This window comes from Chelon labrosus (genome assembly GCF_963514085.1).
Source record: "Chelon labrosus genome assembly, chromosome: 4".
In the NCBI taxonomy this organism is placed as follows: Eukaryota; Metazoa; Chordata; class Actinopteri; order Mugiliformes; family Mugilidae; genus Chelon; species Chelon labrosus.
Window position 1 is genome coordinate 21296668 of NC_140340.1, and position 27669 is coordinate 21324336.

The following is a 27669-nucleotide window of genomic DNA, read 5'->3' on the forward strand; positions in this document are numbered from 1 at the left end:
AGTGTGAAGAGGAAAATTTCAGGAATATTTCTGCCTGTCTTTCTGTGTGAGGAAACAACAGGCTGTTCTGTCACTGAAAGAGAGAGAGAGAGGTTCACCTTACACTGAGCGAACACACATTCCTTCACGGTCAGATCGAGGTATTGTTGAGTGGGATCTCACTCTCCCTCACTCTGTCCCTCACTCTGTCCCTCACTCTGTCCCTCACTCTGTCCCTCACTCTCTCCCTCACTCTCTCCCTCACTCTCTCCCTCACTCTCTCCCTCACTCTCTCTGATCAAAGCGAGGCACAGAGTCGGCTAATCTTACAGATTTGAGAGCATTGAGGTTTTTTTTTTTTTTTTTTTTTTTTTTTTTACTTTCTTCGTCCCTAAACTTTTCCCTCTTCTCTCTTTAGACGTGTCTCTCTGGAAACAGGCGGTAAAGAAGTGAAATCAACAGACAGACAGTACCTAGTGGACTTGCAGTCCAGTGGACGACCACAGCAGCCTGGTCCTCACAGGCCAGATGACTGAAGGAAATGTTGGCGACTTCATGGATTACATGTTTTCCCAGTGGGTAGTTTAATGAGCAGTCTGCAGGACAAGAGACATGGACAGAGATGAAAACAGCAGCACATACAAATCACACAAATTAGTACATACACTGATCAGCCATAGCATTATGATCACCGACAGGAGAAGTGAATAACATTGACCATCATTGCTGGGAGACTTTTGGACCTGGCATTAGTGTAGATGTCACTTGCCATGTACCACCCACCAAGACCAAACCAGACACCCCCACCCCATAGCAATGACACTACTTGATGGCAGCAGCCATCCCCAGCAGGACATAGCCTGGTTTAGGAACAACTCATAAACCAGTTAGTTTCACATCTTTCAAGTGTCTTTGAAATTGTGCAGCTCTTTTCTGTCATCATACTTTATCAATTCAATCAGCTCTCAGGTCTGACAGTGCTTCTGTCATTTTTTGGCTCTCCTTCGCATGTGGATTAATCCTGTTGCTTGGTCTCATGAGACTGGTCACGCAAAACCTGCCTCATGAGACGCAGAGAGATTTCTAATGAGAGGGTGCAGGAAATGGTAGTTTTTCTTTTTAAATTTATCTGGGAGATTTTATTAATCAACATCAGATGTTTCAAATATTTAAATTTTAATAGTTTTTTTGTTATTTTTTTATATGAGTACTAATGATATAAAAAAATATATAATTTCTCTTAAGGACAATGTCAACTTCTCACCACTGTGACGGTCATTAAATTAGGATTGGTTTAAAAAAAAACAATCCAAGTCAAATTAATCCAATATTGATTCATAGGATTGTTAAATACACGACATTTCCTGCTTCCTCTTGTTAAAAATCTCACCGCAGTCTTGATCTTTACTTCTTGTTTTTTGAGCAGCAGTAAAGGTAAAAAGTTTTCTCGAGTAAAAGTCCAGACAAAGTTGAATATGAAACGCTCCTTTTTAATTTCTTAGTAAAAAAGTGTAAATGTCTAATAAAGGGTCAAAGGTGCTCCGCCTTGAATTCTCCTCCAGTGTTTTATGTAAACTGTAATGATACTGAAGCGTTTGTTAACAGTTTTTAGATGAAGCAGCAACTAAGATTTAGGCCTCTGGGTGGGAGCTTCCCATGAGAGCAGATTATCTGACATCCGAGACGCAGCGTGAACTTTTATGTTTGTGTTCCGATCAGAAAAGTCTCGGAGAAGTTGTGTTTGCCGTCTTTAAAAACTCAGAAACTATCTTGGGAAAGACAAAGATCGAGGGGCAGAGGAAGGTGAAGGAGGAGGAGGAGAAGCAGCCAGCCATGAACTGAGAGGGACTGGAGGAGAAAAGACGGACTTTGGATGTAGAAAGAAAAGTGGGCGTGAGCTCAGACACGACTCACTGCTCCCCTTTCCTCCAACCAACCACCTATTGACCAAGGTGAGGAGGAGGAGGAAGAGGAGGAGGAAGAAGATGGAGGGGGGGGGATGAGAGAAGAGGAGCTTATAAAAGGTTGGAGGCTGGCTGAGATGAGGCTAGGGGAGCATGGGACGTGATACGAGTCAGTGCTCCTCTTCTTCTCGCCTCCTCATCCTCCTCAAAGCGGGGTCATGTTCAGGGCTAAAGGAGAAGGTCACGGCTGGATGCTCCTCTTCCTCCTTCTAGATCCTCTATAGGATGTAAAGAGGAAGGAAGAGGAAGAGGTAGGTCACAGTGTTACCCCTCTTATTCCTTTCCTAATCTTCATCTTTCTTTATAAGACAAAGAAACGGAGAGGGAGAATGAAAGTTCTCTTTGGGTCTTATCTCTTTGTCCTGTTCTTCCAGTTTAAGACACAAAGCTTGACCAAGAGTCCTGGATAAATTAATGATGCTATAGTTTTATGTTATTATCATCTAAACATCAGAATATAGACCACCTCAACCAGGACTGAGAAGCTACCACATGCAGATTAGTGGTGTAAACCTTTAATAACCATGTAAACGTTTGATCTGCTGGTTTCTCTCTGGTTGGAATAAATCGGTTCTTTCTGAGCATGTTTGATCCACGTGGGGTAAACATCAGGTGACGAGTTTCCAGGAGAGAAACATGGAGGTAGAAAAACAACCAGTTATTCAAACTTCTCTTCTCTCTTTCTTCTTCTCATCCACCTTTGTCTTCTGTTCTATTTCCAGTAGATTTGATTCTCTACAGCAGCATTTTATTGTCTTTGGTGGCAGAAAAAATAAATCTATTATTATTGCCAGACTACCAGATATTTTTTTAAGGTTTTGCTGATCTCGTCACCTTTCGTTATAGAAATACAGGAGGTCAAAGGTCACCCTCCTCTATACTCCCAATGATTTCACTGCAAACAGAAGGAGAGGAAGCCTGTGACTCTTCATCCTCATCCATCCTTCATCCTCCCACCAGCTGGAGGAGAGGAAGCACTGAGGTGTGTCACCCACACACCACACATATACAATGAGTGATCTCTGATTGTCATGCTAAAACATCTCAGTGCTTTAATTTGGCTTAAAAAAATAAATAAATCAAGTGGATTTTAAGACGAGGTTGCATCATCATCACTTTAAAGTCACATGACCTCCTGACCTCTGACTGCCCTAGTATTAATGCTGACATAATGTGTGTTAAGATTAGATTAAAAGAAAAAAAGAAAAGGGGGAACCCCAGAGGAAACAAGCATCCATCCCATAATGCTCTGGGATTTAAAGGAGAAAGTTTGATCTACTGAGTTTCCTGCCAAGATTTAATCTTGGTTTATGCTCCTGCAAGGGATCTACGCCGTAACAAGCTATACAGGCGTTGGCATTTATACTCTCTGTGTCAGCCTCCTATACACCATCTACTCAGATGTTCAATTATCTAATCAAAGACAATCTTTCTAACGTTACTTCATCATTCTTCTAACTTTACTTCATCATATATAAAATTAAACACAACAACTTAAAAGTATTGGACTATTATTTGCTTCCTTAAAATATACAATTAATTAAATTCAGAAATCAGTAAAACAATAGACTTAATTAGAAGAGTTGTGATTAAGAAAGGAATGTAATTCTCTTTGGTTTCTAGACAGAAACTTAAAATAGTAATATTGGAGTTAGTCGTAAAAAACAGCAGACACTTTCACTCTCCCTCACACTGTCCACACACACACACACACACACACACACACACACACACACACACACACACACACACTAACACACAAAGAGGAATCTGAAAGTGCTTCCTCGCTCATGGTCACGGATAAAGGCAGGAGGCAGGGATCGGCCACGGCTCAGGAACTTGACTTTTGGAGACAAAAGAACAAAAGGAGGAGGATGGTGGAGGACGAAGAGGGAGATGCAGGGATGCAGATGTGGAGGGGAAGGGGTATGTAGACTTTCATACAAGATGGAAAATAAAAATGTAGTTTACACTGTCAGCTTTTGGACGTTGGAAAAAAATTATGAGGTGATTTCGGCTAATGCATTCTTCTGAGCCTGGGAATTCAAGCTGAACTACTCATCCGAGTAGCTTCTTCAGTTCTAGGGGACTAGTGGGACGTCTGAGGTTTAAATAGGAACTCCTACTGAATTGCTTGCTTGGTTAACAACCAGAAACCGGTGCAGCTAATTTCCATTAACGATTGGGTACTTACCTGTTGTTGAGGGGGGGCTGTTTTTGTCCCCCCTCAGGAGGAGTTCCTATTTAAACATCAGACTTCCCACCAGTCCCCTAGAACTGAAGAAGCTACTCGGATGAGTGGTGAAACGTCTTCTCAAAAAACCCAGTTGCCTTTTTACGAACCTTTTTGGATATACCATGACCTGGATGACTGAGAACCTTCACAGACTAGCTGAACTATAATAAAGCTTGTTCATCCCCCAGGCAAAAAATAATCTGTCAAAAGTTTTTAAAAGCACACATTTGATGTACAACATTCAATGAGAAAGCCAGGGGAAGCTGAAATGCAAAATGTCTTGTTTTCTCATAGACAGACAGTACAGGAGGAATTACAGAGAAACTCACTGTCTGCTCTGAAGGTGACGGGCAACCTGCGACCTCCATCTGCACCAGACTGCACCTAAATGAAAGAGAGAGAGAATTAATACCAATTAAATAATCTGTGGGCTAACATTTTTAATCACAGATTTGATTAGAATCTTTAACTCCAAGGACTAAATGCCCATGAACTTTCCAAGGATTTAAAGGTTCCTTTAAGCCATTTGTCATCTGCATTTCCATTGTTGTCTAAAGCCTGACGAGGATTAGGCAACTTGGTTAGCTGATGTTTGAAAAAACAGCAGCAGTCATTTCTATATATCGACATAAATGTTTATGTAGAGCCCTGGAATTTGTCATATATTAAACATCCAAGTTTTAGCTTTGTTCAATCACACAACACTGAAATAAAGGCGTTTGCAGGTACGATAAAAAGAGACAGATACAAATTTTGAAACAAGCTGAGAACTCAAGACAAATGAGGTCTGAGAGCTTGCATCAACATCCGACCTGGGCCATCCAATGGCAAGTGGCCAGCTTTAAGTATCGGCTATCTGTGCTATGATCTAGCCTTAACATGGTGTTAGAAGTGTGAAAGTACAGAAAAGAACAGCTGGATGAATGTTGGCGGTGGAGAAAGGGCAAAAATAATCTGTTTACTGAACAAACAGGACCTGGACATCCTCCACCCATCAGTCAGCTCTACTTAATACAAAGGACAACAGACAGAGTGAGATGAGCAGTGATATGTACTATGGTGCAGAGCAACAGTTACCTACAATCCTTTTCTCTAGGTCGATACACAAAGACTTGGATTCTCATGAGGCATGTTGGAGTCTCAACTGTTTCAGCAAGAGGCAGTTTTTTTACAGGTTTGACCTTGTTTTCATGTTGCCCTGCACACACACACACACACACACACACCTTCAGGCTTGTTACAGAGGTGTCAGCCTGTGGTCACACACAACAACCACATATATACACCTGTAACCAATCAGACAGACACCCAGCTGTGTGTTATAGAAGGTGTGCCATGCTTGTTAGCAGCCACTGTACCTCAACAACCCATCCATACAAACACACACGCACATACGCTTCTCATTATGTACTTGTGAAGTTCCTCATTGGCGCACCACGTTCCCCAGGCCTTAAAACAAACTCTAAAACCAAAGTCTTAACCATCAAACAAGCCTTTGAAGACGTGACGAGAACAAAAACGTCCTCAAAAACGGTGAAAAATGCAGTTTGATCTTATCATGTTCTTATTAATTATACACTTTACCTTCAGTTTGCCTGCACTGCCAACCTTTGACCTTTGAAGGTTTACATGCTGTGCTCAGACGTCCTGCTGGCAGCATGAATTAGGAGGCTAATTAAAATCAAGGGAAGTTTTTTCACTGACCGCACAAAAAAAGAGAAAAAAAACAGACTTCCTGATTTGTTGCATTGGGAGACGGCCCTTCCCCCTAAAAAATCCGGTTCTAGTGCAAATTCTCTGCAATGTGGTAGAGAAAAGATCACAGTGGTTGTGGAGGAAACAAACACATGCACAAACTTGGAGGATGTTAGAATACAATACAGAGAGATGGTTATCCTTCCAGATACTCAAAAACACAGATGCTTTTGAGTATCTGGGAAAAATTCCCTTTTGGACACCTATTAAACCCAGATGAAACAAGACCCAAAAAAGACCACGGTCATGGAATAGTTCAACAATGTTTCTTTAGGTACTACAGAATCAGTCTGATGGGTTTGAAGGCTTATCCGACACCTAAAACATGCACGGTAGTTCAAATAGTGTAAGACAGGATTTTACATGCACTTACTTACCACCTCAGTAGGTCCACTAGTGAAAGTGAATGCATTCTAATGAGTAGTGCACTAAATTCTCCTTAATGAGGAAGGTTGTAATTCAACAGGATCATTTTGGAGGATGTAGTTTGTGGTGAAGTTAAACTGGACTGAATTAAACTCCAAAGGGTTCCTGGTATTCAACCTAGCTCGCAGACAATAAATGTCGGAATAAAAGGAACATGTGTTAATTCAGTACTACTACAAACCACAGCCTCCAAAATGAAACAACACCTCTCTCAGTTTTTTTAAGCCAATGCTGAATACCAGAACCTTCCACCCCGGCATTTCTTAACTTAATTCTTATCAGAACATGAGTCTGGTAACATCTGAAATTCATTATGGGGCGTGCTTCAAATGATACAGAGAAAAAAAAAAAAAATGTCTGCACACCGCTGCATAGTCCTATAGTCCACAGTTCATTGTAAACAAATTTGTGTATACGTCGCAGTTACTCTTCTGTCCATTGCCACATATGCCCCCAATCTTTGCTAGGGAATAATCAGTTCCCAAAGGAGAGGCTCCAACTCCCCCATCTACAAATACACTGCCTGGCCAAAGAAAAAGGTCACACTCTAATATTTCATTGGGCCGTCTTTAGCTTTGGTTACGGCATGCATTCCCTGTGGCATTGTTTCATTGTGTCTGCAATGTCACCAGATTTATTTCCATCCAGTGTTGCATTCATTTTTCACCAAGATCTTGTATTGATGATGTGAGAGTCTGACCATTGCGCAAAGCCTTCTCCAGCACATCACAATGATTCTCAATGGGGTTAAGGTCTGGACTCTGTAGTGGCCAATTCATGAAAATGATGTCTCATGCTCCCTGAACCACTCTTTCACAATTTGAGCCCCATGAATCCTGGCATTGTCATCTTGGAATATGCCCGTGAACATCAGGGAAGAAAAAATCCATTGATGGAATAACCTGGTCATTCAGTATATTCAGGTAGTCAGCTGACCTCATTCTTTGGGCACATAATGTTTCTGAACCTAGACCTGAGCAACTGCAGCAACCCCAGATCATAGCACTGCCCCCACAGGCTTGTACAGTAGACACTAGGCATGATGGGTGCGTCACTTCATCTGCCTCTCTTCTTACCCTGATGCCCCCATCACTCTGGAACAGGGTAAATCTGGACTCATCAGACCACATGACCTTCTTCCATTGCTCCAGAGTAAAATCTTTATGCTCCCTGGCAAATTGAAGCCTTTTTTGCGGTTAGCCTCACTGATTAGAGGTTTTCTTAAGGCTTCTTAACAGCTGTTCAGTCCTAATCCCTTGAGTTTCCTTCACATTGTACGTGTGGAAATGTTCTTACTTTCACTATTAAACATAGCCCTGAGTTCTACTGTTGTTTTTCTGCGATTTGACTTCACCAAACGTTTAAGTGATCACCGATCACGATCAATAAGGATTTTTTTCCAAATACATTTGTTCCTCAAAGACGATGGTTCCCCACTATCCTTCCAGTTTTTAATAATGCGTTGGACAGTTCTTAACCCAATTTTAGTAGTTTCTACAATCTCCTTAGATGTTTTCTCTGCTTGATGCATGCCAATGATTTGACCCTTCTCAAACAGACTAACATCTTTTCCACAACCACAGGATGTGTCTTTAGACATGGTTGTTTAGGAAATGAGAAGCTACTCATTGCATCAGTTGGGGTTAAATAGCTTGTTGCCAGCTGAAAGATAATTACCCATGCAGTAATTATCCAACAGAAGGCTCGTACCTATTTGCTTAGATAAATCCAGGTGGCGACTTTGTTTTGGCAGTGTATATAGACGATAAAGTTGGTCTGGCTTCCAGGCTAGTGTAATGAAGCTAAGATTTAGTGCAGGACTGTTAAATAAGATTCTTTTAGTTAGTGTACTTAATGAATTGGCGAGTTAGTGTATACAGAAAGTTGTAATACCCAGATATTTCAGCTTTTGTTGACCGGTTTTACCTTTATGTTGTGCAGGTGTCAAATTTTTTAAATTGTGTAAAACCAAGTGATTTCCACAGACACATAGGCACAGGATGCACAAGTTACTCAAGTGAAAACAGAAAATGACAGAATAGGAAAAGGTTGACTCTCTCTCCAGAGTGAATGTGATTATTTATGTATTTATTAACAGTTTGTAATGTCTTCCGTCGGAGAAAGTTGTGAATTTCTTCACCACAGAACAAACTTCTTTTGAGAGCCGTTGTTAATTTTACCTCTTCGTCCTTTTCTTGGTTTATTTGAAAGAGAGCAATTAAATGTATTAGCTTTGTGAGTGATATGACAGCTTTTTCAGATTTACAAGAGCTCTGTTTTCTTGGTGGAACAACACAAGTTCCGTTTTGGAGAGGTGGTCAAAATGGCTTTATGTGGACAGGATCTGAGTGTTATTGCTGGAGCCCTTTGTGTTTGGACTCCCACTGGGTTAACAAGAACCTTGACTGAGAAGTGTTGTACAGGCGATCAGAGTCTGAACCCCCTTTCCACAGCAGGAAAAGAGCGATCCAATTAAAATAAAATGCCATGTAACCACCTCAACCAGGACAGGCCAAGGAGTTTTCAGTCAGATTTAGAGGGCTGGTGTCAAATCCCTTCAATGTGAATATCTGTTGCGTACAAGTGTTTGAAAAGATGAACGGAGCCAGAGACATTTTGGTCATCGTCTTGTGAATTCAGGTTTGAAGAAAAAAATCTTCTTTATCTACTCCTACTCTTTTTTTTCCCCTTCTCCTCATGCTCAGTCTTCTTCTACTTCTTCTTTTCCTCCTCGTCCTCCCCTTCATCTCCTTCTCTTCCTTGTCCCACTTCTTCTCATTCTCCTCCTTTTTCTCCTCCTCCTCCTTTTTCTGCCCCTTGTCCACTTATTTATTCTGCTTCCTCCTCCTTATTCTTCTACTCTTCTCCCTTTATTTTTTGATTTTTTCTCTTCTCCCCACGTCCTCTCACCTTGCTTGTTGTTCTTTTTCACCTCCTCCTTCTCCCTCCTCCTCCCTTGCTTATTCTTCTCTTCCTCCTCCTCTGGCAGAACCACTTTGTCACTACACATCTACAGTGATGTTTTGATGCGAACACATAAATCTGATCCGATCATTTTATTCAGTCCCCATGGAAACAGTTCATCCCTGATCATCACGTCAACGTAGTCAATGTTGCATGTTTCCGTCTTTCCTACTTTTTCTTCCTCTTTCAACCGTGGCCTTCTGGAAAATCTATAAAAGCGCTGTAAGGCTTAATTTTAAAAAAGCATCTATTATATTCAAACATATTCAAGTATTCAGAGCAGCAAGAGACAACTAGTCCAGGCTCTTGCAGCCTTTTCCAGATTTCTCCATTGATCTGTGTCAAAAACCACCACCACCACGAGCCAAAGTTTCATTCTTTACAGCAGACAGAAAGGAGTTTTCTTCTTTCCTGTTGCCAGGTGTTTCTCACTAGTAATAGTCATTATGTTCGCCACAAACACACACACACGCCCCGAGGCCTGAACAGAATGAGTCACATCGGTAAACAACTGGGAATAAAAGAAAGAAAAAGAAAGAAAAAGGATGAAAAAGGATGAAAAAGAACGGCTCATTACGGCCTACAGTGAAAGAACTGAGGAGCAGCTGTTTGATTTCCAACCACAAAGAAAATGTTGCAGCTTCAACACGATTCACTTTTTTAAAACATATAAATCTATAAACACAAGGAGTACAAAAACCTCTGAAGAATTTCCTCTGGGAATCCCCAAACGCACAAAAACAGACACAATCCGTTCCTGTGGTAATCAGACAGCTAATTGCAGGCTCAGTTGGGTGAAACACCAATTAATCAAAGCACAGGAGGGAAGGAAGAGGATGATGGGTAAAGTAATCACCGAGCCTGCAGGGAAGGAAACAGGGAAGGAAGGAACGAGGGAAGAGGAGAAGGAGGGATCTGATTAAACAGGAACTCCTTCAATTACAGCTTTCAGGGTTCAAGTACCAGACTTCTCCTCTGCCTCGTTGTGTTTGGGCCGACCAGACCAGTTCCAGATGTTGGGACAAACTCCCAGCTGACCTTTAATCAACATACTGATCATGAGCTGAGGTACAAACAGCTAGAAAGGTCCTGTTTGGGGAAGCAGGATTAGAGCTGGGCATTTGAATCACAGGGCTCAGACGACATTTTACTTAAAGTTAACATGCAGCTGCTTGTGATAAGACAATATTTAACATCATGGACAGCTGGCTTCTCCCGTTACAGTTTGTACTGTGCCAACCTTAACTGTGCCTACATTAGTAGTTATTATTACTAGGGATGTCACGACTATATTTTTTTACTCCTTGATCCAATACTGATATTTTAATATTCAGCATCAGCCAATCTATGTCTTGATCCAATATTAAATGTCCTAAAGTTCCTCCTCTGGACATTCCTAAAAGACTTTCTCGTCTTCCTTGTATTCTCCTAGATGTGACTGGATTCAGACCAATAAATAGTTCTGTCAAAGTTAATGTAGTGTGGAGAGGGTAGCTCATATCTTGGCTCCAGAAAACTTGTGTTCTCTACTCTAGAAATCAGATGGTCATCCCATGCCATAAACCCTATAACCCTCTCTCTGAGAGGCTCCAGACCAAGAATTTGTCAGCGGGGAAATTGGGGTAGCTTCCAGGCTCATTTATTATTACTCATAATAGTTAAACAAATAGAGATGTCCCAAGTCCTAAGGATCGATTGAGGCCGATTGTGTTCAGGCATAATTCGTGAGGCTTTTCTTTAATTAACTTGTATGCTGTATTGCAGTTTGGGTGATGTCGGCAAACAATAATCTTAGCATAAGCCTTACTTTTAATTTATTTTTTTTTAAATAAGCAACTTGTGTGTAAAATAATCTAAGACTGTTATTTCATTCACTGATGAAATTCCATCAAGAAATAACTTGTCCAGGACATTAAGGACAGCAATTAAATTGGTTAACGTGTGTTTTAAGTTTACATAAACTCCTTGTTCATTTTTTAATGTGACAAACAAAAAAAACATAAGTTATTATATTTTATATTAACTATCATTTACTACATTTACTATATTTAAAGATAAGTGCCCACTTCTCTCCATGGCAGCTCGATGTTGTAGAAACTACTACTATTTTATCCATTAATTCTGTTTCACAAAGATGCACTAATCTACTAATTTGTGGCACCAAATTGGCGTAACTTTATATTTATTCTTTAAAACACCATTAAGAATCTAGTTCAAAACATAGTGGTTCAACACTGTGTGTGTTGGTGTGAAGCTGATGAGGGTTTCATTCACGCAAAGGCCTCAGGGCTAAAAACTAAACGCCCTGTTCCTCTTAACGTCTTCCTGTCTTTTACACAAACAGCCACCTCCAAACACTACCATATGTGACGACATGGCTGAACAGGGATCCAATCGGCTGCAGATAAATCCAAATCCAAAGTCAAAGCTATAATCATTTTACGTTCTTGCCGTCTCTCTCTTTCCATCACTATTAGCTGTTCTCCAGTAATCTCTTCAAAAAGTTAATGAGCCATTCAGTTGTCAGCCAAGAAAACACACAAAATTGAAAATAAAACTCACTAACATCTGATCACAAGTGTCCAGCTTCAAGTACAGAATCTGAGCTTTGTCTCCAATACAACCAAAATCAGGGCAGAAATCAAAAAATAAATAATCATTTAACGTGTGCATTCAGTGAGAGAGACTTTACAGCTTACTAAAAAATGAGCATGTACAACTTGGTCTGCTTGGTAGTAGCGTGTTTCCACTTTAGTATTTCTAGCTGTTTCTCCATCTCTGCAATTTTTGAATTGATTGTTTTGGATCAATAAAGATGGAACACATCGAGGAAAGGTTAACTGAGGAGGTTCGGAGATATAAACATCTGTGTGACTTGTCTTCGGTGAAATTTCAGCAAAAGTTTCAGTCACCATTGTTGAAAGTGAAGCAGGAAGTAGAAACAAAAATGAACCCAGTTCACAAAAAAAGACACAGCGCTGACTAGAGTTTGGGTGGTGTCTTTACAGACCGAGCCAGACTGACGAGCACACAAGTATAAATGGCTTGCACCGGTGTAGGCTATGTACGCAGGTTATGGTGTCTATGTCCCGCAGTAGCTTAAAGGAGCCTTAAGGCCGGGTCTATCCACAGGTTCTTAAAGTTGGTCACTTGTGTTTGGATTGCTCAGGTTGGATGTTAATGCAAGGTCAGAAAGGGGCCTAAAGTTGATGGCGCTAGTCTCCCTTTTAATCCTTTGATTGTTAGCCACCAAACTAAAACAGCTTTACTTCTTAATGTTTTGGAGTTTCAGTGTGGACCGAGAAGGACATTAACTTTGTCCCTGCGCGGAAAGTAGATCCGTAAATCATCTGAGGTTCACAGTGATGGAAAAACCAGATACTGTCAGATCGAATGCTGCCACGAAGTGAAGTGCTTTTTAGAATCTCAGTCTTAAAACCATCCAATAGTCTACGATTTCCACACTTTATATTAAATATTGATAATGTGCATTTCTGTCAGTTCTTTATATTTACAGCTGTCGTAACAGAATGTTGCAGGACCTCAATAAAAATCATTAAACTGATACGAAGAGCTTTAAGACACTAGCTTCTGCTCATGTCTGATCCAATGTGTTGACTGGTCAACTGCTCAACAGAAACATGAAATCATCTCAGCTTTGCGGCAAATCCAGGAAGAAAGAGCTGGAAACAAAAGAGAGGTGTAACAATGCAAACTCTGTGTCTGAGTGTGTGTTTGGGAGCAGCCAACCAGAGATTTCCCACCACAGGAACAAAACCTGCAGCTTCCTCCTCCTGCATGACTGCTCCTCAATGACCCCCCACCCCTCTTCTTCAGCGTAACTCCTCCTCCTCACACAGGAGGAGCTACTTCACTCCCGCTGTGACGGTTTGTTCTTTTAAAAAGACTTTTTCTCTCTCGATCTCGTTACAGGGCAAATCCTGACTTTAAAAAAAAAGAAAGAAAAAGAAACTGGTATCAGGTCTAAAAACTTCTGCACATGTGCTGTGAGTCTGGAAAAGTCATGTGACCCATGATTAACACCTGAATGGTAGATGCAACGTTGAGTGCAACCAAAGGGAACGAGTCAGAAAAAATGCAACCCTGTCCAATAAAGGAACTGCAATCAGGATGAGTTTTGATCAGCTTAGCATGACACCCAGAATAAACCACAAGTTAAGCTCCACCAAAAGAAGAAAATATACACATTTTAGTTACTGGTTCATCCTGGCAGGTTTAGAGGACGGAAGATCAAGGACAGAGCTCAAATCTGGCTTTGACCTCTTAATACCTCTGCAGGACACAGAAGCCGTAACCTACGCACGTAGGCTACACCGGTATGACACCACCCGTGCTGTGTCTTTTTTGCCAGTCGGGTTCATTTTTAGATCTACTTCCTGCTTCACTTTCAACAATGGTGACTGAAATATTCGCCAAAATTTCGCCGAAGACGAGTCATACAGACGTTTATATCTCTGGCACTAGGGTCTGGACTGTCACCGTAGCCTCTGTGTCAACTTAACGCAGAAGTATAAACTGCCTATTAAAGATTCTGATAGACAAAGGATAATGAACAGTTTCAACACTTCATGTATTAAATAAAGAATAATAAAACCACCATGGCCATTACAAACTATTTATTTTAACAAAAAGTTAAGGATGGAAAGATGTTGTTTGCCGATTGCTATGTGAAATACAGATGATCTGGTAAAGGTTATTTCTGCACACTTAGAGCGCAACATCAGTGTTAATCTACGTGGTTTAGTTTTAGTTGTCTATACACTTTCTGGCCACTTCATTAGGTACACTAGTGAAAGCATTGTAATATAATAGTCCTGCACTAAATCTTCTTTTAATGAAGGTTCTGGTATTGAGCATTAGCTTAAATAACTGAGAGAGCTGTCGATTCAACAGTGTTTTCATTGTGGAGGCTGTGGTTTGTAAAACTATTGAACTGACACATGTTCCTATTATTTTGACATTGTAGTCAATTGGCTAGGCTAAATAACAGAAACACAAATGATCATCCAGTTGAATTACCACCTTTTCTGACTCTGTTTCAACATCAACGGAACATTACACCAGTCATGAAGGAGGATTTTGTGCAGGACTGTTTTATTAGAATGTCTTCATGTTCACTAGTGTACCTAATGTTTTGTCAAGTGAGTGTATTTTAACATGATCTATTTGAATGAAGAACCCATTTCAACCTTTAACTTGTTCCTAATAATACTGAAATGCAGCTGACTGATTTACTAAGGCTGATTCCACTCACTTAGACATTGGAAAATCTACCTGGTTTAATTTTCTAGGACATATAGATGCACAGAGATGTGCAGAAACAAACTGCTGGAAAGGAGCGCTGCTGTGCTAGCCATTACCATCATCATTAGCATCTGCTCTGAAGAGTCTTTGTTGTGTCTGCAATATAAGAGATGAGGACATGGCAACTCTGACCGTCCAGACCATCAGACTAAACTGGAACAGTCCAAAAAACGATGCTGCTGTCTTCTTGTTTTATATGTTCAGAGTCCTCTGCAGCAACACTATCAAACACTATCAAGTATGTGATTCATTGAGAAGCCACAAGAACAACAAGGACACAGAGGTTATGCCCCTGACATAGTCTGGATTACATAAAGAGACGAAACTAAAAGTTCTCCAAGATACTGGAACAACCTATCGTCCTTTATTGCCAAATACTTTTGACTATTGAGGACATTTCCTGAAAGGAACTTTGTAAAACAAATCTTTTCCTCAGAAATCCTTGGAGGAACTATGAAATTTTTTTCCCAGAGCTGTTTTTTATGTAGGAGGTGGCCACTCCAGCATCCGTCTTTCACCTTCAGCCCGTTTCGGCCGCCAGAAAACCAGAAAACACACGTGTTTCGCATCCGACACCCACCCAGCCGTGACGCCCTCTGAGGCTTTCTCTGATGCCAAAAACACACCGACGGCCTGGAGGATGATGGGATACGTGACATGGTTACAGAGTGGAAACCTGATTTAAAAATGATGGCAGGATGGAGAATCCAGAGCAGGACAGAGAGAAAGTGGAGGAAGCTGAATGATTTCCTGGTGCGTCTTCCTCCACTGAGACAGATGTGATGGTTTCAACAGATGTGTTTAAACAGAAAGTCTTCCTGCACCTAAATCATCCATCACTCTGGCTTTCTCAAACTCACAGAAAAAGAAAGTTTCCTTCACATGGTTCAGGAAGAAAGTGAGTTCTGTGTTCAAAGCGCCGACATTTCTTTTGGAGAAACTTAATTACTGTCCTTGCAGTTAAATTATATCTTTAAGTCTGTATAAAGGTCTGCGAAAAGAAATGACTAAAATCCTTTTATGGCTCCAGGAGGATCTGATAAAGTCTGAGGAAGTGATTTTGAGAATAAAAATTAACCGTCTGATCGTACCAGACTTCTTACGTTGACTTTCCACTAGCTTCTTCTAGCATAACACTGAGGAAGCTCTGTGTTATGTACATAACTGGGCAATCAAATATTTCAATTTTAACAGAGGAATATCACAAAATGTTTTCAAAAAAATTCACTACCAGTAAAATGGAGCAGACTATGCAAATATTAGTGATGACCTGTAGGTAAACCTAACCTTTGTGGAGCCGCACTAAACTTTTTCAGGTTTTCTGGGACGATGTAAATGAAGCTAAACAGAAAGAAAACAGAGGTGTAATGCAAACGTGAGGCTGATCCTCAAGGAATACTGCAAATTTGACATTTAGAGGGCTCTGCGGGTTTAAAAGAGAGAAATAAATCTAAGTTTTTGAAATTTTTCAACACATCCACCCACACCTGAGTATCTTCTGTTACTGTGTGCTGGTATTTGTGCAATTTTAAAGTCAAAAAATAAAAAGAGAGCAGGACAAAGAACTGTGAAAGCACCGTCACACTGGGGTGAGATGAAAGGACAGTTCATCACAGACACTTCCGCCTGAACAAGGCTATGTTTTCATGGGTGTGTGGTTTCAGGTACAGGTGAGATAATGAAAACTGATCCAGTAAAGGTAAGATTATTATTCAGCTCTGTCTAAATGGATCAGGACTGCTCTCTAACATCGACACCGACATGTAAAGTTAGAAAACGCACACACAAAGGGAAGAGAACGAGCGCTAATAAGCCAACACCTGTAGAATAGCAGGTCCTCACACCCCCATCCAGCCGCCTTTGATGTGTAAGTTTCTGAAAGAAGAGGGGAAGCAGGAGGGCAGGGGGTAGTTTTTTTGTGTGTGTGTGTGTGTGTGTGTGTGTGTGTGTGTCGGGAGGAGGGGGGTGGAGTTGCAGGAAGGAATGTTTCAGCAGAGTAAACAGTGTGAAGCTTCCTGTAGAAACACTTCAAAGCCAGAGAGAGGAAACCAGGATAACACAGGCACAGACACACACACAGACACACACACAGACACACACAATACACCACACGGATCATCAAAGGCAGGTAGGAGTCATCTATCAACACAGGAAAATTAAAACCTTCAGAGTCTGTACGCTTACAGCGACGCAGTTTTTAAACCTAAAAACTTTTGTTATTATTATTATTTTCTAACAATCTGTGTTTCTCATTATTTAATTGCAGGGGTTAATCAACTAAGACTAACTGAACAGAATAACTGAATTTCTCAAGTTCTCTCTGTCATCATACTTTTTATATCCAGTTAGCTTACAGTCCTGGTGGTGCTCTGTGCTGGAGCTTCTGTCATGTTATGGATCTCACTGGTTTCTCGTCTAGTCTCAAAAGATTTCTAATGAGATGATGAAGGAAATGGCAAATATTTAAAAAAAAAAAAAAAAAAAAGAGGCAAAAATGATTTTATGAATTGATATTGGATCTTTCAAACAAAGATCACTTTAAATCGGAAAAACCTATTGTCTCTATTGTGACAACTTTCTTCTCTTTAATAACAAACTGAATATCTTTCTTTTTATATAAAACCTCTGAAGGCGTCACTTTTAGGCATTACCTAAAGCAAAAACCAAATCATCTGGAAAATAACGGTCAAAAAGTCAACTCCACTTTACAAAGACAACTTGAAACAAGCTTGCACTAACTTCTAGAGTTAAAACTCACTTCAGTAAACAGAGAACAAACTGACGAGAGACTAAGGTGATAAAACACATAAGTATATTGACTGACAACTATTCTGATTAATCTTTGATTGTTCAGAAAAGCATCCAGCTTCAGCTTCTCAATGGTTTTCAACTCTTCTTTGTAATGTCATAAACTCAACATCTTTAGGGTCGAGACTGGTGGTCCAATAAAAAACCTCTGAAGATGTCACATTTTGTTCTATTTAAAGTATAATAAGCATTTTTTAAATAAAAAAAAACAAATAATGTGCAGATTAACAGTCAAAACATGAGCTCCACTTTTCTAAGACATTTTAACATAAGCTTGCCATAACTGCTAGAGTAAAAACTCACTCACTAAGATTTCCACCCAGATGGTCAGAAAAGTACAAGAAGAAACACATAGATAAGAAATTACATGAGAATACTGACCGACAACTACGCTGATCATTCAAAAAAGCCAAACATTGTGCAGTATTACCTTCTAATTGCTATGATTTCCTGCTATTATGAGCAGGAAATTATGAGTGTATTATCAGTATGATGATACACTCAATACCCTAAGGATTTAGACTCATGTTCAAACAAAACAAAACGTCTAAAGACGTCATGATTACTTTTGGGAAAGTGTAATAACCCTCGTTTTTAAATAAATAAACAAAATACCTGATGAAGTGGAAAATAAACACCAAAACTATATCATCAAAACATTAGGTCCACTCAGTAACTATTAAAACTGTCCCAACACAGATTTGAACATTGTAGAGATTAAAGATTACCACCCTGATTGAGTAGAAAACAGGCCACATCCTTTCCACATCATCTTTGAAAATGGCACTTTGATGAGATTCACAAACATACTGGATTCATGGAAATGTTTCAAGGTATTTGAAGACTTTTCCTAAAACGGAAAGTTTGCTTCCTCTCCAGAATATATACATTTTGAACTGCATAACAACCAGTGATTTGAATTGTGACCAAAAACATGGCTGTTGTGCAGAAGCACATCATCAAGTGAAGAGGCGCATCAAATGTTTTTAACAGGTCCCACAAAAGACAGGAAATGAGCTTTATTATCTCCAACTCACCTAAAACACAAAACTACTGACTTCTGGCTTTTGTTTTGCAAAACAGATTTTTTTTTATATTCAACTCTGTTTTGTGGATGATATAAAGGATAAATAAGATGCACCAGATACGGCAGTAATACATTAAACTTGTTAAGACTTGCAACGAAGAAAAAAAACCCTCACAATTCACATTTTATTTAAATTAGTTAGGTATAAAGCAGAAAGCGAGTCTTAGTATCCAAAGACCGGACAAGTACGATAGTTATCTGTGCATGTATCTTTCCAAAAAAAAAAACTCCATAAACATGACTTACGAATCAATTTTATTTTTATTTTTTAAGTTTATGACAGCCGCATCCTGCCTTGTCCGATGAAGGGGGCTGATAACAGCGTGGATTTGGAGAAAGGGCAGGCTAGGAATTATTTGATTGCATTGATTTTCTTGCCGAATTCAACAGGGTTTCAGACTTATTCAGAAAAAATTTTAAGCCCGTTTCTGAGGTGTGCAGATTTACTGTGAAGTAGATTTTGTTTAAATTCGCATTTTTTTATACTAGAGTTTGGTGCGTACAGTGTAAAACGCAGTGAAGCGCCAGCTTCTTAGACACGACAGGTAAGAAAGGTACCATGACTGGCGCAGCCTGAGTTTTGAAACACGGCACACTAAAGAATAAAACTGTATTTTCAGGCTCATAATTATTTAATTAGTAGTTTATTTAAAACCAACTGTTTATCTTTAGCAGAAGTCACCAAAAAATCGACAGTCCCCAAAATCTTAAAAGTTTTTTGGGAGACTTGCGAAGACAAATGTCGTCAAAACGAGAAGGCGAACGTTTCTTTTTTGAGTGTTTTACCTTGAAGCCGCATCGCTCCTGGTTCGCTTTCCGGTTTCCCGAGGTCGTAGATCCACAAGAGAAATATAAAAGCAGAAAGAAGCCGCAGAGAGAGGCGAAGACACTCCGAGGGGCCGCCATTCCTCCCTCACGTCTGAGCAGCTCTGAGCTCGAGGAGGACAGCGCAGGAGGAGGCGTGTGTGCGCGTGAGTGCGTCTCTACGTGTATGCATGTGCTTGTTTGTGTGTGTTTGTGAGGACCTGAGGGGGGGGGGGGCATTTTGGACAGGACAGTCTTTTAAGGGACAATTCCTGTTTATTTCAACCTTGCTTATGTCACATTAGTTCATCTACTGTGGCTCAATGGGCAACTTTGAGCTATTCACCACTTGGGCAACAACCACTTGAACAAGTTGGGCAACTAGCGTTAACTTCCTGTGTCTTTTTCGATAAAAGGCAGATTTTATATTTCAAATGTTTGTCTTCGAGTGCTCACTGTGAGCAGTGATTATATTTAAAGGTAAACAAGGTGTAGCTCAAGCTAACATGTGTAACAACATACAGCAGAATTAGTGACTTTACAACTTGTTCCAAAATGTGTATCATGTCCCCAAGTCAGCTGTTCATGGTTCTGATCCAGCAGAGATCCGTTAATTCAAGATTCAAGATTCAAGATTTTTTTCCCAATAAGTTTAGAAAAATCGAAAAAACGTTTTTCTCTTTCTCTTATATAAGAATTAAAAAAAAACTAAACGGACAAAATGTGAAGGATTTCGGTAGTGAAAACAGATACAAAATGTTAGAGACAGTAGCTGTTATAATATTCTACTGACCAAATGTTGTCAGTGTTTACTTACATACAGAGTGATCGGGTCTCAAGTGCACCATGAACATCAACATCTGACAGTCTAGCATATTTCCTCATGGTCATTTGTCTCTGAAAGTCAGCTCATGACCAGTTTTAGTGACAGTAATGGTCTAAACGGGATCCATAATCTAGCTAGCATAGAAGGGCAAATTTGGAATGAAAGAAACCGAAAAGACAATAAAAATACAGCAATCTGTATGTACTATACTGTGCTCTGATACAGTTTGTGGTGTTGTGAACTTTCCTGTAGAGACTCTGTGTTCTCTGACCAGTCCAGACTATTGTTAAGATGTACCCCATCCACTGTCTACCACTACCTCTGCCCTGAGTGCTGGAGGTCCTCCACCAGCTCCTTGGTCTTCATGATGTTGAGCTGAACCATATTATGAGCTGCCACACTACAAAACAACAAGTCACACAGTCTGAAGTTTGACTTGTAAACTAGAAAAACCAACCAAGAAATGGAAATGCATATGTTGTGTTTTTTTAACTAAAAATCACCATCTTTTAAGAAAATCATGTTTTGAAAATAATTCAAATATGTTATTTTTTTCCCCCTTATTTTTAAATCTGATGTTGACCTCTGCACAGATGACATGATAATCAATAAAAATGATGATAATAACAAAGATCCCATATATTTGGTACAAGATTGTTGATTTTATTTATTCATAAAGGTGTTGTCCAGGACATTTGGATGACTGATTTTAACCTTCAGTATATGTGTTCTTTACCGAGCAAGATGAATAGATGTCTCTTCTTTCAAAGATTACTCCTGACGTGAATCTTTCTTCTCATCTCTAAGCTTTCTCTCTTGTGTTCTATGCTCTTTTTCATTGGACTGTTTGTCTTATGCTCCCTCTTGTGGCAAAAGTTAATAACAGTGATTCTCCAGGGAAACAAACAATGACTATTATAATGTTGAGTTGATCTTTAAAGATAGTCAGAAAGGTGGCAGTTCAATCGGATGATCATTTTGGAAGATGTAGTTTGTGGTGCTGTTAAACTAGACTGAATTAAACAATAAAGTGTTTCTTTTATTTAGCCTAGCCCACCTAATAAACAGGCAAGTGAGTGTATTTCAAGTGTATTACAGAAAGTATGGAGTTCGGTACCTGAAGGTATTTAGAAAAAAAAGGGATTTCTTTGTAGATGATCAAATGATTGAGATACTTTAGCCACAAATATGTCCATAAAACTATAAATTAATTTTCCATGCCAGTCATGCCAGTATTTTTAATGTACATCATTAAACCAGTTACTGGAGTATACCTCTTCATCACAGAAGAGAGAATCACTACACTAGTGAAAATATGTATAATATAACAGTCCTACTCTATATCTTGTCTTTTCTGGTATTTCTGGTAAGGTTCTTCTGGTAATCAGCATTAGTCAAATAATGGAGATGCATGATTTTATTATTTTGACATTGTAGTCAGTGGGCTAGGCTAAATAACAGAAACACTTAAGTGTTTAATTCAATCCACAAATTGCATCCTCCAAAATAATCGTCCAGTTTAATTACCACCTTTCTGATTCTGTTTCAACATCAACTGAACATTAGACCAGCCATGAAGGACGATGTAGGGCAGGACTGTTATATTAAAATGTTTTATCCAGTGTACTTGACCATGAGTGTATGTGAAGACCTTTTATTGGAAGCAGGCAATAAAAGGTCTGGAAGAACCATATTAGCTAGATGTAACTAATGAACTGACATCTGTATGTTTGTTTCTATACATATAGAGTATGTAAATATCTATAAATATGATGCCAGTCAGCTGCAGTGGTGAGGCAGGTTCCAACTGTGACATCACAATGAAAGATTCTAAGTTCCGGTGAATGAGTTCTAAGTTCTGGTTCTTGGCAACCAAACACCTGAGACAAACTCCTCATGAACACACTGAACTGCACCTCAAAAATGAGCCAACTAGCAAATACTTGCGCTCACAGAGCTGCTATGGAGAAAAGGATGAGAGACATGATGTCCGCGGCGTTGGACGAACTCCGTCTGGAGAAAAAACTGTGTGACGTGGTGATCAAAGTGGGCCGCACCGAGTTTGACGCCCACAAGGTCGTCCTCTGTAGCTGCAGTTTGTACTTTCGGTGAGTAGGCTAGCACAGATGAGCGAAGACTAATCTTAAACTCTTAAAACAAGTTGGCAGAAAGCATTTACTCCATTCAGGTATGCCTTGTGGCCAGTGGTACTCCTCCTGAATGTTTGACCTACACTGTACAGATCAAATTCAGCTGCTGTAACTGGAATTTTTTTCTGAGTTTAAGAAATTTCTCTGTGGGATAAATTAAAGGATCATCTTATCTTGTCTCATTAGGTACACTAGTGAAACCAAACGCAGTCTTGCACTAAATCCTCCTTCTCGACTGATCTAATGTTCAGTTGAACAGACAGAGTCAGAAATGTAATAATTCACCTAGATGATCATTTTGGAGGATGTAGTTTGTGGTGCTGTTAAACTGGATTGAATTAAACACTAAAGTGTTTCTGTTGTTTAGCCTATCCCTCTGACTACTATGTCAAAATATTAGGACAATTCAGTAGTATTACAAACCACAGCCTCCACAATAAAAACACAGCTGAATCAACAGCTCTCTCAGTTATTTGAAACTAATGCTGAATACCAGAACCTTTATGAAGACAAGATTTAGAGCAGGGGTGTGATTTGACTGGTGTACCTAATGAACTGGCAAGTGAGTGTAGTTTGGGAGCTAATTCTGGTCCAACAAACTCTTTCCACCATGTGAAACTTGAAGGCTGCTTTGAACTGCTTTCGTGTCATGTGTTCAACTTGTTGCACCACGTGTCTTGGAGTAACGCAATGTCAATCTTGTGTATGTGCTGCACATATGATAGAATTGACAATAAAGCTGACTTTGACTTGACTTCAATCTTGTTTTAAGTACATTTGAAATGATAAATATTTCCATATGGCCACGCAACTATACAGCCAGAAGTTCAGCTCTCTGGAATGAACTAGCCAACAAACTACAAAGCTATTCCAATTAACCAATCAAGGGATGTAACTGGCTCTTGGGATGCCTAGATATCCATTGAAAACACTGATGTCCTCTTAATCCCACAGTACTCTCTTCACCGGTACATGGGCAGCCCCTGAAAAGGAGGTGTACACTATCCCGGGAGTGTCGCCTCAGATGATGCAACTAATCATCAACTACGCCTACACCCACTCTGTTCCCATGACAAAGGACAACGTGGTGGACGTCCTGGCTGCTGCCGACCAGTTCATTGTGCTGGGGATGATTCAGGCTTGCAGCTTCTTTCTGGAGGACCAGCTGTGTCTGAGAAATTGCATCGGCATCTGGAAGCTGGTGGACTTCTACCACTGCCCTGAACTCAGGCTCAAGGCTTTCCTCTACATCCTGCACCACTTTGAGGAGATTGTTGGCGTCTCGCAGGAGTTTCTGGATCTCTCAGAGGAGCAGCTGACTGCTGTGCTTGAGAACAATTACCTCAATGTGAAACGAGAAAACACAGTGTTTGAAGCCGTCCTCCGGTGGATCAACCACCTGCCTGAGCAAAGACACAGACGCATCTCTATGCTGTTGCCAAAGGTTGGTTAATAAGAGCCTACACTGGGCTGTGTAATTATGCCACCAAATTGCTAGGTAGTGACTAGTCTGCTGTGTTGAGTTTTACACTGTAGTTCACACAATGACGAGTGACACTGAGTGGCTCATGTTGCAGTTGAAGCTAATAAACTTAGCTCAACAGTTACTTTGACTGAAATCACCGCAGCACAGAACATAGAGAAGACGTCCGAGTGAATGATGCGTAGGAGGCTGAACAGGGGAGAATTTCTGTGCTTGTCTCCATTTCCTCCCATTGGTCAAAGCGATGCTAGAATTCCGGGGATATGAGCGGTACGAGAGTCTGATCAGTAAGGTCTGAGAGTAGAGCCACGTTATCAGTGACCCACCCATACTGCCTCTAGACTCACTCACGTTTGTGCTTGGTTAACACTTACTTACCGCAAAAACAGTAAAGATCCCTCAGATCCTTGAGGTTGGTTAGAACAGCATAATTACTCACTGAGCAGGTCTCAAACAGACAAAAAGTTTTTTTGAAGGTCCTACAGTACCATCTTTGTGTAGCAGTTGTTAATTGCAACTGTCAATCACAGCTGTCTAATCATGATGTCACATCCTATTTGTATAGAATCAAATAACAAACACTAGACTTATCAGAAAAATGTACACTTGATGGACAACATACATCAGCATTTTATTAACTACCTACCTGAGTAGTTAATATAATTAAGTAAGTAGCTACCTAAAATGACAGAAACCATCTTTGAAAAAAATGTATTTGACCTGTACTTTAGTGTTAGTTTGGTCCAAGTCCCATCCACTAACTTGGATGGGGTGGGACTTATTGATTGGGTCTAACTGAATTCCTTCTTTGTCCAGGTGCGCCTAGGCCTGTTGTCTGCTGACTACCTCCAGCACAACGTGATGAACAACACATTGATAAAGAACAGCATCGAATGTGAGCCTATCATCAGTGATGCAGTGACTAAATTTATGGATTTTCATGCTAGTGGAGGTCCAAAATACTGCTTCAGCAACCTGCTGAGCCGCCCCCGTCTCCCTGCTGCCATTTTGTTTGTCACTGGAGGCAAAGACGCCAGCACTGCAGCTTCCAGCGTTGAGGCATACGATGCCCGAGCAGACTGCTGGGTCACCCTGAACACCGGCATTTTCCGAGCTCATCACGGTGCTGCTGTCGTGGACAGCTTTGTGTATTTGGTTGGTGGCTGCAACCAAAACACTCACCTGGATACTGTGCAAAAGCTTGACTTCCTCACCTGCACGGTGCAGCCTGTGGCATCCATGAACTCCGCCCGCTGCTATGTCAGTGTTGCTGTGCACAACGGGTACATTTACGCCATGGGAGGCTTCAATGCAGAAACTTACTTAAACACCGTTGAGTGCTACAAGCCTGAGACTAACCGGTGGACCATGGTTGCACCGATGCGTGCAAAGAGATGTGGGGCCGGTGCCACAACTCTGAATGGAAAGGTGAGTAAAGCAGAGATAAGTGAGGCAATCTCAAAACTTAGTGTTTCTTTTAGAATTTGCACCCCTAATTTCTGTATAAAAACTACTCAAAACATCAATATTTAAATATGTAAATAGAAAGTTACACCCATAAGCAATTAACACCCATAAGCAATTAACTTCAGTCTTGCTCAGCTCTGAGTTTTTGCTACGATTGCCTTTTTTGATCTGGACGACCAGCAGATTAAGGTGACTAATGTGAAGAAATTTCTGTCATTATTGGGCAGAACACAAAGAGAAAAAATTATTTTAGTATGCAATTCTTAAATTATCTGTACGCAGCAATCAGTAAATTAATCCTGTTTGTGTTATCTTGTTTTCCCCAATAATGTGTTATTCCTTTCCAACTGAATGATATTATGTTTGCTTGTCTGATCTTCATGTTCTTCTAAGCATCTTTGTTTTTTTTTTTTAAAAAAAAGCTTTTTAGCTCTTATTTCACTTCTAACAGTAGAGGAATTCATAAGAAATGCAACTGTCTGCAGATATACATTTGTGGTGGTTTCAACGGACATCGCAGCCTCTCCACAGTCGAATGCTATATGCCAGATATCAACCAGTGGACCTCAATCCCTCCCATGCGGTGCTGCCGAAGTGGCCTGGGGGTCATTGCCTGCAAAGACAAACTCTATGCAGTAAGTGTGTGGCAGTAACACATGTACGCTAGCTATTTAGTATTGTGCTCTTAACATTATACGTTACCTCAGTCAGTTTACCTTGAGTATGTGTTTGCAGCCTACAAATATTTCACTTCAGCATACTCTTTGGATAAAGTAGGTTACACAAGGCTGTGATTTTATTTTCCTACAACTATTGGCTACCTTAATTATGACAGTCAGATGAGCTATGTACCCTACACTAGTACTCAGCATGCACCTCCCCAGAAATATTTCAACAAGTCACAGCGACATAGACCACAGCAGTTGGTCTAAAATATATCTCAACATCCACGTGTCCCAGCAGCTGCACAGGAAATCGCTTAGTTCAAGTTTCCATAGTTTGAACTGCACAGACAAACTCACTTCTAAATTTTACCCTCTGGTATACTGGGAGATTTCACAAGAAGTATGTAAAACTCCAGAGCTGCCAAATACAGCCAATGGTTTCTGGTCCAAAAGCTGTTTAAAAAACAGTGAAACACATGATGTTTCAATCCGACATTCACAACTACATCTAAAAATGCTAAATGCTAGCGATCCATGAGAAAAATAAGAAGCCTTATTTGACATTAGCGAACAACAGCTAGGTACCGGCACCTGTTCAGGATCAGGATATTGTTCGCTTGAAGCACAATCAACAAAGTTGTTGTTCTGAAAGCCTTTTTCTGTCTGGCTTGGTATGCTAGCACTTGGTTGTTGATGCTAGTTAGTTTAGCTACAGATACGGTAATGTTACCAGCAATTATTTTAACGTTATTCCGCATACGAAGCAGACATTAATGGAACATTCCATTCGAACATACAGTATGTGGGTATTTTTTTTACCGACAATAGCAGAGCTGGATCCACACAACCAAATGCAGGGGAGACTTTTCTCAATATTTACTGCTGGTTGCGTTCTGGACCAGTGTGGGTTCCACATCGCAACCTGGATATTTGAGTTACACATAGCCCACGCACAGCTTTTAACTGTTTTCCAGTTCTTAATTGCTCCTGTTCTCACTCTTGATTTGACTTTGCTTTGACAGTTCAAGATTTGTTTGTCTAATTGGTCGACCATTGCTCTGATTGGCCCATTGGTTGGTGGGTCATCAACCAATCAGAAGGCCAAAGAAGGGTCAGCTATTTCATTTAATGGTTTTTCCTTTACTGAAACACTCATATTCAAATTTCACTCTCAGGTTGGCGGCATTATTACCAGGAACAGCCACCTATGCAGTGTTGAGGCTTACGATCCCCCCACCAACAGGTGGACCACCGTGCCATCCATGCACATCCCACGCAGCTTCTTTGGCATTGAGGTGGTGGACGACCAGGTTTTTGTGGTCGGAGGACACAATGGCTCCAGCACCCTGTCAACTGTGGAGCGCTACGACGAGGAAGACGGGATGTGGTACAGCGCCTCGAACATTGAGGTTTCCCGTAGCAACCTGAGCTGCTGCGTGCTACACGGACTCTACAGCCTGGCCCAGGCCTTGTTCCCTCGTGGTCCCCTGGCGGCCCCCAGTGATGAGGAGGCTGCAAGCAAATCCAACTGAGCTTCAGCCCGACCTGACACATGTCATCCATCGTGCCATTTTAAACAATAATAAAAAACTTCATTTGCATGTCAAAACAAATGTTGTTATTATTCCATTATTTATTTTTATGTTTTTATTCAGACTATATTTATTGCTCATATTTTCTTTAGTATATTTGTTTTCCTACCTCTATCTCTGGTGTTACCGTAACATTTG

General features: G+C 40.4%; 2 protein-coding genes across 2 annotated transcripts in view; one reads left to right on the forward strand and one right to left on the reverse strand.

The window, feature by feature from the left end:
- il17rd (interleukin 17 receptor D) overlaps positions 1-19480 on the reverse strand; it is a 31145-nt gene extending 11665 nt beyond the window's left edge. Inside the window, exons 1-3 of the mRNA XM_084542468.1 lie at positions 19331-19480; positions 4509-4563; positions 453-575 (exon numbers count right to left, since the gene is read on the reverse strand). Of these exons, the coding sequence (XP_084398594.1) occupies positions 453-575; positions 4509-4563; positions 19331-19450 (298 nt within the window). The 5' untranslated portion in view covers positions 19451-19480. The remainder of the gene's footprint in view (positions 1-452; positions 576-4508; positions 4564-19330) is intronic.
- A 2443-nt stretch (positions 19481-21923) lies between these two features.
- LOC311486569 (kelch-like protein 10) lies at positions 21924-27471 on the forward strand (the record flags this gene model as incomplete). Its single annotated transcript, XM_084542472.1, has 5 exons — positions 21924-22282; positions 23279-23768; positions 24624-25235; positions 25760-25909; positions 27115-27471. The coding sequence occupies exons 1-5, from the start codon at positions 22071-22073 to the stop codon at positions 27469-27471; spliced, it is 1821 nt and encodes a 606-aa protein (XP_084398598.1). The 5' UTR covers positions 21924-22070.
- Between the last annotated feature and the right edge of the window lie 198 nt (positions 27472-27669).